The following is a 12,671-nucleotide window of genomic DNA, read 5'->3' as shown; positions in this document are numbered from 1 at the left end:
CCCTGCCACAGTTTGCCTTTAGCCCCTTGTGCTGGCTAGCTGGCTAACTAGCAGGAAAACAAGCACGAACACTCTCGCTCTCTACTTACTCTTCAGCTTGGATGGAATCCACCGGAGCCACGTAATTACTGGGAATATAACCACTGCCACCAGTGTTGAGCGAGCGAGCGTCCCACCAGTCGCCTTCACTGGAAAAGACCGAAAAAAATTGGGAAAATGAAGAGAAGATTGCTATATATTTTACACCTCATGAACTTGTATACTACGTACCACTGAACATGTCAATGTCCGGAATATTTCTGGATTCACTGACAGTTTGAAATTTATATGGTCTGGAATCAGCCACATTAAGTTACCACAGTACTCTTCTGCATTCTTTTTTACTGCTTCATGGCTTTCCGCTTTGGATTTCAGTACAGCCTTTTTTATATATATACATATATATATTTTTTTTTTTATACTGGTTTTAGACTGTGTGCTGAGCCATACAGACACCAATTTGACTCTGTTGTGTTTAGCCATTTTTAACCTCGCCCTGCATCTGTGTCTGTTTTTTTTGCCCTTGAGGCCATTTTGGTCTGCTATTACAGACTATGCAGAACATTGCCAGAAGGAGAACCAGCAGAATCTAGTCATGGTATAAATAATGTTAATATCTGTTTCAGAAATACGTCATATCAGTCTTCTTTCATGAAGGACTGCAGAAATCGGTGAACAATTACTGTTGGTACGCTGAAATCAGAGGATTTGGACAATTCTAAATTAAATAATGGTTTCAAACAATTACTCGAATATTAAAATAGTTGTTGATTACTTTGATAATCGATTACTTGTCGATTAATTGATTAATTTTGACAGCTCGAATGTCATTGTTTAAACAGTAGTTCTTGGGTGTGCCTGTACAAGTATGTTAAAGGAATTCTAAAGACGGAGTAGCAGAGAGAGAGAGAGAGAGAAATGAATGAAAGAAGGTGGGAGACATTTATTTATGCTGAATAAAGATGTGATGGGGGATTGCCTGCCTATGAATTACCGGGCAGCTTCAAGAAGGAACCCTCAGGAGGGAGTAAAGGTCTGAGACTCTAATAATCTGCATTCTGAAGGAGAACTATCTACGGGGGCGAGGGGGAGAACGTGTTTATGTTGTGTAACGTGTTGAAACGTGTGTCTCGATGGAGCCCGGGAGAGAAACTCTGACAAGGGGGAGGGGCGGGTCCCCTATCTGTCCCATGCACCAGATCTTTCGTCTCCAGAAACAAAACAGAATATCACTGAAAATAGGAAGAATAAACAAAGAGTCTCCCCCGTGTCTTTCAATCGATTCATATCCTCTCTTCCTCTGTGCCTTGTGATGAGAATAATTAAACAGAAGACCTTTGTGATTCCAGATGAATCACTCATGCATTCATTTACTCCATGTGAGTGTATTCATATGATTGCCTGCTGCCTAAACAATATCATTTAATAAACTAGACAAAGTGCAATTTCTGCAGAAATTGCATGGGAATGCTGAAAAGCTGAACGCTAAGATTTGAATGCATGTGGCTTATGAAGTAAATTGAAAGATAAATTATGTGAAAACTACAAATATTTAATTGTAATCTGTCCAAGGTGGGATTCAAACCATCTCCTCCCATTTACCAGTCAAAGTTCCACCGGACTAGCAGCTGAGCCACAGTGGACTTGATTGTCATCATTGAAGTGTTGTGAAATTGTAGTGAAGGATGTCTTGCTGAACGTCATTGAAAATTAAATTAATTAAATAAAAGGCGTTAAAGGATAATGAGAGACAAATTGGGTAAAAATGACAACTTATCAATTGTACATGCATTTAATCATTTCAGTGAAATTATCATCTATTTCCTGATACGATAGTCAGTTGGTATCGACCCCTCGAATGTACTAAAATGTGGTCCAACCGGGGTTTGAACCCACTGCCAAGTATCAGACAGCTGGTAATGATGATAAGTTGTATTATGGAAGTGGGTGTGGAAAGTGGGACTCAATGTCAGTCTAATGAAAATGAATGGGGAAAAGTATTTACCGTTAAATTGTGCGAATACTGTAAGTAATGTGGAATCAGATGATATATACCAGAGAGGCGTGAATTTTTGAAGCAAGTTGAAATTTGAATCGTGTAAATCGGAAGTATTATCTGGGAATTATTGCATGGCGAAAAAGTAAGCGGAATAATAAGTGCCTGTTCAGCATTCCCACAATTACAGTCAAAACGAGAGCTGTCCTTAATGGGTCACAATAATCAAGCAGCAAACCCTCATATCTGAGCTTTTTTTTAATTAGAGACAGACATAACCATCAAGTCTTTTAATAGGTATGTCTGGTTGCCCACCTGAACTGGCAATACTCATCATGAGAGTCATAAGGCTTTTTCTGTGTTTGTCCAACAGGAGTCACTGTGGCTAAGAAATAAATATTTGATGCTGGCTTGCATGGAAGAAAGGGGAGCGGAGAGGAATTGAAGATGTGATGCAGCTCTTTGTGGGCTCCACTAAGGAGCATGTCAAGAGAAAAGGGGAAAAAATTAGTCTAAGCCCTAATGTCAGTGTTTTCCTCCTCTGAGGCCAACGAGCGACAGAGGCATGTTGTGGTATGTCGAAGATAGTTACTAGACCTTCAGTGGTGCTTGATGGGATTGTTGAGGGCTTGCTGGGCCAAAAGGTTGAGTCTAGGATTTGGTTTTATAATTCGTTACTCATATGGAAACATTGTGTTTGATTCTGTATCATAGTGTCTTAAATTTGTGTTTAAATTGCAACAGTTTACGATGTGTTTATGGGCAGCATATCAATCAAGTCAAATTAAAGTGATTTAGTGTCATTCCATTCCTTACTACTCATACTGCTCGTCCACAGCTTTTCTGAAAGGGAAATTAGCAAACATCCTTGTGGGTGTAACAGAGCACTTTCCTGTCCCAAGTACATTTCAGGGATCATTGCTCCACCCAGTGTAAACCTTAAATAAACTGGGCACATTGCTTATTGTAATTTTCTTGTTCAAACCACACTCTTGGAGCTCACTGAAAAGATTTACGGTCTGTAATATTGCGCTCTGTATAAACTAAAATAGATTGCCAGTTGTTTTTCTAAACATTTGACATTTAATGTAAGCATTTCTCTGCCTATAAACCGGTTCACTTTTACCATAAATGTTGTTTGTGAATGAATATTTTTTCTTGCAATTCCAAGAAAGCACGTATTTTGTCTTTTGTTTACTGCAGATAATGAATACACTTTTAGCTCAGTTAGCTGCAGAGCGCTTTCTCCTCTCCTCCCTGTAGCTCAACCCCAGTGATAAACTACAGTTATAAAGGGCACTCACCACCCTGACAACGTTGGGGCACTTGCACGTTGGGGTACTGGCACATAGGACAAGAACCCTGTAAAATTACTTTGCGGTTCACTTATTGCAGATTCACTCTATCGCAGATTTTTATTTGGGTCCATAAGTCATACATTGTGGGGTGTACCTCAGGTTGTACCTCAATATTTTGCAGGCTTTTCAGACACTATCGATTTTTCAATAGTGAAACCCCATCAAATTCTTTACATATGCTGCTATTTTTGTCATTTTTTGTAATATTTAAGTAAATAACAACAGCTCTTTCTTCCATTCAACACAATCTGTTACATTTTCAAAGCAAAATATAGAATATTTGGTCAATTAAGAGAAGTGTACCATGATAACTTTAAAAAAATGTTGACATTTTTCTTATTTTAATCATTCTTAGTAAGTCATTGTCTCATCACTGGTAAACTATTTTTAGAACAGACGCCAGTTACTCGTACACACTGGTACCTACACAGTAAGGTCAATGTGTGAGTCTCATTCCTCCGCCAGACTTTATTAAAAAAGAAAGAAAATTCACCATTCACATCGCGGGCGGACGTGGAACGTATCACCAATGAAAAGTGAGGGAACACTGTAAATGTTTTTGCCCAGTCTTATGTGTGTACAAAGTTTCACGAGTATTCAGCTAGGTTTTCTTCCTCAAGAACAGCATAATTTGTCTTTGCAAACAAGCGCATCGCCACGGCAACAGAGTGCAAAGGCAAACAGAAAAAGTTTTTAAAAACGTTTTATCTTAAATGGCTTTAAATGAAACACCCAAGGTTTGAAAACGATTGGATACATTTTGCAGGAAAAGTTCATTAAAATAGGGCGAAAATGGCGGACTTCCTGTTAAGTTTAGCATATAAAGACTTTTTGTAGGCCTTGGGCTGATATATTCCTCCCAATTTTCACAAATCTAGGTGAAACGTACAACAAACGGGAATGCTTTGTTAAAAAATTGTAGAGCGCACTATTGAGCCATTTATTGAAATCTTTAAAAATATTGACAACCATGCCAGGTCTGACGTGTGCAAAGTTTCATAAGTTCGGGCCCTAATGAGAAGGTACACTCTCCCCAAGAGCTGAATCTCTGACAAGAGACTGTAGTGACTTACGTGCTGTTGATAATCTGGAACCTTTCTCCTTTTCTGAAACTGAGGTCATCTTCTGTCCGTGCTTCATAGTCATAAAGTGCCACAAAGAGGGTGACTCCTGCACAAATAATTTAAAAAAGTAACATCAACATTCATCTGCGTGAAGATTACTATTTATCTAAATGAAGACCATTTCTGGATCAAAATGTGCAATTTTGCAGGTGAGGATTGGTGATTAAATCAAGTATACAAACAGCACCAGTTTTCTCCTATCAATGAAACATCATAGCTAAAGCAGGTTTTGTCATTTAAGAGAGAAAGGAGGCCATTTTTTTTCATCCATGCTTGCAATTTAGTCTAAATCAGTGCTCCCTTGTCCGCAGCTCCCTCGACCAGCTTGTTGCTGCTGACTAATTTCGACAGTCACAGTAACTGCAAAAAAACATTGCCCCACCACCTCTGTAAACTATGTATTTACAAGTAGAAAAAAACGAAAGGACAGGCACACTGCGGTAGACTGTGATAAGATTTCTTCCGATTCCTGGCATCAGTCCACTCAACACATAGATGTACGGCAAGTACGGACAGAAACTTTTGGAAGCAGCTATGGAAAGGCAAAAGGCACATTTACAATAAGTTACAACTGCAATGTCTTTATTTAGTTATTGAAACTTTAAAATTCATAATACAAACTGCATTAAAGCCCCGAGCGGGCTGGTTTCAGAAGAGCTTCTGTTTTTTGTTTTTAAGTAGAAGATGGGATTTTTCTATTGAAATTGTAAACTTGCATCATTATTGGATGGACTGTCAATGTCATAATACAGACAGGTGGACTCAAACATATACAAGCAACAATCTTGCATTTTCTCATTAAACAGAACATCTCAGGCGATACCTCAGGATAGGGGAATATAAAATGTCAATGACAACAGCTGACAAAGAAGCATAAGCAAAAAAAAAACAACAACAACAAAAGTTAATGACGCAGAGCATGGTTTACTAAATTCCCAAACAGCTAAAATCACTATGACAGATTGCATGCGCTGTTAGTAACAGATGCAGAAGAAGAGAGGTGGAGACTGCTGTATATAAAAGACGGTTTTGCCCTCCAGGTAGTGCAGATGGTAAAATTACGTTTGAAGTGATGGAATTGGAAGTGTTAGTGGTAGACAAAGCAACTTATCACTGAGTAGCAGAACAAAATACCATTGCGCCGATAGTTTTGGTGAAGCCTGCAACCACATGAATCCATGTTTTGCTTTAATATAACAAATCCTAAATACTCATCCTGTGGTTAAAACTTGGGGCAGCACACATGAAAAACTGCCCTGAGAGACACCAACCTCGGACAACTGTCACAATGCGCTGAAATGTGAAATGACTCGGGCGGAAATAAATAAAAAGGAGTTTTGTCGTATGTGACCAACTCCAAGTCAGCCCATAGATCATTCAGAAGCACTAAAGTTGCATTGTTGAAGAGACGATATGTCGCGCTAATATTTGTTTCTGGTATTTAAAAATTGTTTACACAAGCGGAAAAGATCCGCTCTCCATGTTGAAGACACAAAAACATCCATCACAATTCGTCTCGGGTTTGATAAGTCACATTGCACATGCTCATTTGCAAATACTCCAAGAACGCGTAAAATTAACTGCCAACAAAAGAGTGGGGAAGGAGATGATTGGATAAAATAAGAGGGCAATGCTGACCGGGGGAAACATAAGTGCAATACAGTAGTAGAACCTTGATGACAAACCGAGCAGACAGTCTGTTAAAAAGGAATACTTTTTTCGTGGGCCAAAAACACCCAATGCAGCACAAAATTATTGTTTGTACTTTTTTCATAACCTAAACTTTTCCAGTACAGGACAAAATATGTGTAAATAAATAAATAATACATATATTAAATCAACTGCAGCGTGAGTACACTTCCTTTATTCACCTCTGTTACGTTGCTATGGCAATGCTAAGCTAATGCTAAGCTAATTTCCATGCGTTTCATTACCTTTGATGGGATAGTCAGTCACCACTACCAACATTACTGCCACGTAGGTAGATTTGTGAGACTGCTCTAGTCTACTTTACTATACAGTATAAGAGGTGGCAAATCCAGGTCCAGAAAATAAAAACACTGCTACAGTTTGGCTTTAGCTCCAGGTGCAAGCTAGCTAGCTCCTTAGCTAGTTCCCCGGGTGCTTGTTTACCTGCTAGGGAGCTAACTAGCTAGCACGAGGGGCTAAAGCTAAACTGTGGCAGGGTTTTTACTTTCTGGACCTGGATTTGCCATCTCTGTACAGTATATATGTGACAACAGCCACAAAACCTGTAAATATATAACGTTATCAGTCTGCGTCTGTTCATTGCGCCACAGCGGTACTTGTCTACCTTGTGTTTCTTATCTGTTCAAAGTTTTAAAGTGACAATTTTAACTAGCAAATGGTTAGCATGGATTAGTCTATAAGGGTAATGTAGAAGAACCTCTACAAAATGAAAATCCTTTACATAAAGCACCTGAAGTCACGTTCTCCTTATCTCCCTCTACTCCCACCACTAATCCAAGCAAATGTCACTCTTAAACGAGACCAAAAAAAATAGCAACCTGTCCTAGATAGATGTGAATATATATTAAAAATAACTTACTTCTCTCACAAGAATACATTCTTGCCAGAGCTTCATTTTAGTTTGTCCTTGTGTGTACATTGTGCTACACTCACTTTTGTCTTCAGTAACTGAATGAATAAACACGAGTAAGCTCATTTCATTTTGGATCCATGCCATAACATTGCCTCCAATCATTCAAACAAGGTTCATTTACAATTACCTCACTTTGGCCAAGTACAAGTACACCCCTGAAAATGGAGCCGATATCTACATTTTACTTTCACTGTCAATGTGCAGTTAGTTGTTGGAACATTTTAGACTGGCAGTGAATATGCTAACCCTGTATATTTATATAAAAAAATAAATAAAGCATCTAATAGATGATGTTTACATAAAATAAACAACTTTAAAAAATCTGTGCATACACTGTGACAATACTTTGTCCAAATTAAATTACTTGACAGTGTCGGTTAATACACCATCTTGTATGCTATAAATCCATATAGTAAAGTGTGAAATAAATGCAGATTTTTTTTTACTTAAAAGCTACAGCTTTCAAGTGGGGTTTTAGTAAAAAAAAAGAAGAAAAAAGTGGGGTTTTATTGTTAATAGACAATGTAGTGACATGACAAGTGGCAGTTATGTGAATCAAACTTGCAAGACATTTGGCCTAAAATAAAAAAAATACTGTAACTGTATTAGATCAAATTAATAACCTACTACAACAAGTCTGGGACAATGCAGTAGTCCATCTTGTTACTGGCATCTAGTAATTCAAACAGATAAACAATTACAAACAAATCATTTGGAACGATCAGGATAACAGACTACATCATTTTGAGGATTTCAACATTTGATAGCAAATTGATTTTCGCTCCTCAATCACAACGAATACAGTGTCTCAGTTCCCATTGTCACAGTGATTGAAATCTTTGTTTTCAGTGGAAAATAACTTGGCCAATTCTGCAATTCCAAGGAAGTCTAAAACTAGCAAAAAATAAAAAAAAGAATAACCCAAAATGTCTGAATGAATCCCTTGTTTAGAACAACTTTAAGTGGGATTTAAATTGTTTTGTCTTAGCGATCAAATGACTTAGATAAGGCAAAAGCATCACTAAAACGTATTTGATCAGGCCTGTGTTTGCCTTTAATCTGCTTTCATGGCTCTCCTGCTTGACAAATGGAAGTTGAATGGAGCCTTCTAGAGAGTCCTGTAAAGATTCTTTTGATCATAATATTTCAAGTCATTTGACTTTAGACTCTTACCAGGCTCCCAGAAAGCTCTGGGCAACATGTTTTTCGATAGATGTGAGCTTTGTACTGATAGCACTCCTAATGAGAAAGGTCTGCTGCTTTTCATGAGAATGGCAAAAAGGGAGAGGAAAATGCTCACAAGTTTTAAGAATCAGAAGACCCTGAAAGCATCGCAGTTTGTGCATGTTGCCACCAGGCCAATGCAGTAGCTGGGAAGTATAAATGGATTTATTGATTCATGTTAGCCCTTTCAGTGAGTTACATATAAGGTCATAGGACTAGCTGGATTCCATTGAAAGATATTACATCAGCAAAACAACAATTACATCTGTGAGGCTAGCACAGTTAGCTAACTAACACAGCTAACACAGTTCCTATGATGTGTCTGATGGGGGGTGTGGTATTAGTAATATATTCCAGGTTGAAAATTGCTGTTACTACAACAGTGAAGGGAAGCGTACATCCAAAATTTCCCTGCAGGAAGGAGGACTTTTAAAAGATAAGCCTCTCTTTGCGCCTCTGCCACTACGTGGATTTGGATTAGACACTGAAAGAAATGAACCAAGCTTTGAGAAAATGGAGTCCTATAAATTGCGGCAAAATCTTGAGTTCAAGGTAGATACAGGGTTCAGCCAAACAAAGGATATCCTGAGTGGGGATATTCATTTCCGAAACAATGTCCCCTCTACACAAAGCGGCGTTCCTGACAGGGCTGGGCTGCACAGGGTGTGCGGGTGTCAATTGCCGTAAAGACGTGGATTGTTGGGAATTCAGGATGCTGTAGCAAATTTTCAAAGAAATGTGATACAATTTGGAATTTAACCACAATTTTTCTGCAGAAAACGTCTACACATAACTTTTATTCGAACTTAAGGCTTCATTTTACCTCACAAGATCTCAGTTTAGGGACAGAGAGAGAAGTATCAAAAGACTAACTTGTGCAAACTATTCGTTATAGTTTTTATTTTAATTTTTTGACAAAAGAAGAACCAGTCTCACAAGTTCCAGACTTAGAGCTCTGGCTGGAGAAGATTGAGTTGAGTACTAGAGGTGGGCGGATTGATCCAAATATCAATATTACCGATACCAAGTCAGTATCGATATCGGATTTATATTGGCACTATAATATCGATCTAGTAATTTTGTTTCAATTTGGCTCTTTTATGTACTGCTGCGGTTTGGTCAAACAGATAACAGTTATGTCACCACACACTCCACTTCAGTGTCAGAGCAGAGCAGGCATAGGAAGACTTGCTCCCCCTCTCACGTGACTTAGCATCTCATCTTTGTAGTAGATTGCCTGGACACATACAGTATTGTACTTGAAAAATAATTTGTTTTGTATGTTGTTTTATGATTTATATTTGCTGCATGATGATCTTTAACATCTTGTTATTTTAAGTTGAAAAAAATCCACAAAAGAAGTGCAATGAAGGCAGACATTCTTATTTTTTGTATTTGGAGTTTCTGAATAGTGTATAATAAAGAATTTGTTTTCCTATGATCACTTTGTGCAATATGTTTAAGAAAGTAAAAAAAAAAGAAGTATATTTTGTTATGGTTGTAATGTTTCTTGGAAAAAAAACTTTGATAAAATAATTTCTATTTATCAACAAACTTTGTCCAAATTTTGTCCTTTGTTTTAAAAAGCACAAAAACACTTAAAGGTAGACAATTGATTGTGATTAGGCAATTTGATGATACAGATACCTTAATTAACTAATTTGCTCCTAAAAACGTATACATAGGTTCTATTTTAAATGTTTTAACTGTCCCAAAGACGTATTTATAAATTGTTTATGTTTTTTTTATGCTAGCGCATACACAGACATGAAAATGGGTCAGGGGTGAAAAAGGTGAGAAGCACTTGGACCAAAATTTTGCCGGTTAATATTCGTCGGACACTGGTCAAACGGGTTGGGGGGATGCAGTGGACGGAGGGATGGCGAATTTAAATGCTAAAATTTTACGCCATCAAGAAAAACAGTTTGCGAATGCGAACATCTTTGCTGCATTCATTGGACCATGGATGGATGTTGAAAAAACAGCATGTTTAAGTTGGGATGGGTACCTTTCGTATTTTAACTGGTTCGGTTCCAATTGTCAGTATCGGGGTATTGATACTGGTACTAAACAGTACCAATTTTTGGTACTTTTGTTCTGTTGTTTGTGGTAATAAATGTCCATTTATTTAAAAATAAAATAATAATTTTATAAAAGAACATTAACTTTAACAGTTATTTTTCCATTAAATAAAATCCAACAAATACTAAAACACCATGAATCAAGGTATAACATGAATAAAGTCTAAATAATACCAAAAATAAATTAATATTACAAATTACAAAGTGAGAAGCAAAGTTATAATACAAGAACAGAAGATAAATAATTGAGTTTTGTGTAATTATTTTGGTTTCTTTTGCAATTGTTTAAACAAATTTTCAAGAACGTGCTTGCCGCACATAGCGCGATGAATTCGAACCCAACTTGGAGTAAAATCTCGCAAAAAATGACAGTTGGAGGAGGACATGAACGACAATCCGACGCGGTACGTAATGCTTTCTAGTGCTACATGTTGACCACAAGATACCCATGAAATTATAAATATGGTATAAGTACGTGGTAAGTATTGTTCTAAAATTATATAATATATTGTAACGATGGTAGAGCCACACACCTTACAACATGATTCGAATCGGTGGTTGAAGACGGACATGTGCTGTGTCCGCACCGGGAAACAGCGGTGCTCCCCGCATATGGCACCCGATGGCGGCAACAACCCAACTGTCGCTCGGCCTCAGCACCAAGAAGCCCCCGCAGCAGGGGGGGCCCACGCTCAAACAAAGCATGTCAGGAACCGCAAACATTCACTCTTGTTTGGAATGTCGGCGGTCAAATCTCGCTTGCTTTCACAATCCACCCAAACCCGGAAATAAAGCGTGAATGAAAACTAGCGCGAGTGGGTGATGGAAGTACGCTGGTTGCGTGTACACTGATGAGTTCAAGCCATAGAAAATTAACAACACATTTCATCTCCCGCACAGTCACAACTTAAAGGTCCTATAGTATGAAAATGCACTTTAGTGGGGTTTTCTATCAGTAATATGCATCCCCGGCCTGTCTACAATCCAACCAGGTATGAGAAAAGTCCATCCGCGACTTCTTTAGCTTTCTCCTCCTTTCTAAAATGTGTTCTTCAAACGGGCAGATTAAACTTTCGTGACTTAGTGACATCAAAAAGACACGGAAGTGCACTCGATCCAGCCCCCTCGGGTTAGTGGCACCACCTCTGGTAAAGGTTTGTCACGTCCACTGAAATTCGAGAAGCTGGCTGCTTCTTTCTTTTTCTCCCGCTGCTCGCAAATGCTCCATGGAAAGGAGAAAAAACAATGATCAAGAAAAAGTGGTTGCTTCCTTCGTCAGTTTTTGAGAAGACAGTGGTTAATTTTATATTTGAAGGACGTGTGCCGACATCATTTCTCAAAGAACTGTTTTATTAGTAAAAAGCCTGTTCACAGCTGGATTTGCAACATGTTTAAACATAATGGATCGGTCCCAACAGTGTGACACGACTGCAAACGAAAAAGATGTAAGTTTACCTTTTTTGATTTAGCCTTCCTTTCTAATAAGAGATGTGCACCTTCTACCATATTACTAGTGAATTTATAATGCCTAAAGTGGGAGCTACATTTGTCGTGAGGAGGTTGTTTGGTTACTAGAGGTCAGATATGATAAAGCAGACGGTGGTTGGATAATATGAAGCGGTTGCATATTGTTTTGTCAAGATACAATCCGCGGTGGTTAATTTGCCGTGACTGGCAACTCGCCACCTACAGTAGTTGTCTTGACTTTGTGATGCTAACCGGCCGCTAAGTGGTCTAGATGAGACGGCTTGCACGTTGCGACCGCGCAGTGGCTTAAATGTGCACATTTGTGTTATTCAGAACCGCTTGTAAATGTCTACAAGCATTCACGGCAAATCGGAGACATTCACGGCAAAATAACGATCGCAGGAGACACAAATCTGGCACATTTAAATCAATTGCTGAATACTTGAATGTGCTTTAATACAGTTGTAGCCATTTGCCGGTCAGAATGAAACATACCAATATGAACATGTTTGCATGTGTGGATGGATGTGTGTATCCATGGAAAGAATACCGCAAAGAACACATTTCAAAATGGGTAGTCACATATTTTACAAGGTTCAGCAAAAGCTTCCACTGGCTAAAGAGAATAGAATTGAATGAATGACAATAAATATTTGATGCACGTATTTGAAAGTCATTACTGTACATCTTTAAAGTGCCATTATCTCAATTAGGATAAGATGATGGTGTCATCAGTGAGCCTTGCAACTAAGATGTTCT

General features: G+C 38.3%; 1 protein-coding gene across 4 annotated transcripts in view; it reads right to left on the bottom strand.

Moving 5' to 3' along the window:
* fynb (FYN proto-oncogene, Src family tyrosine kinase b) overlaps positions 1–12,671 on the bottom strand; it is an 86,334-nt gene that overhangs the window by 15,283 nt on the left and 58,380 nt on the right. For all 4 annotated transcript variants that reach the window (XM_077552297.1, XM_077552299.1, XM_077552300.1 and 1 more), the window contains 2 exons: positions 4,467–4,563; positions 90–188 (listed from right to left, as the gene is read on the bottom strand). In XM_077552297.1, the coding sequence (XP_077408423.1) occupies positions 90–188; positions 4,467–4,563 (196 nt within the window). The remainder of the gene's footprint in view (positions 1–89; positions 189–4,466; positions 4,564–12,671) is intronic.

Source organism: Vanacampus margaritifer, chromosome 19 (genome assembly GCF_051991255.1).
Source record: "Vanacampus margaritifer isolate UIUO_Vmar chromosome 19, RoL_Vmar_1.0, whole genome shotgun sequence".
Classification (NCBI taxonomy): Eukaryota; Metazoa; Chordata; class Actinopteri; order Syngnathiformes; family Syngnathidae; genus Vanacampus; species Vanacampus margaritifer.
The sequence above is the reverse complement of the archived record's forward strand: the minus strand, read 5'-3'. Positions and strand labels throughout refer to the sequence as shown.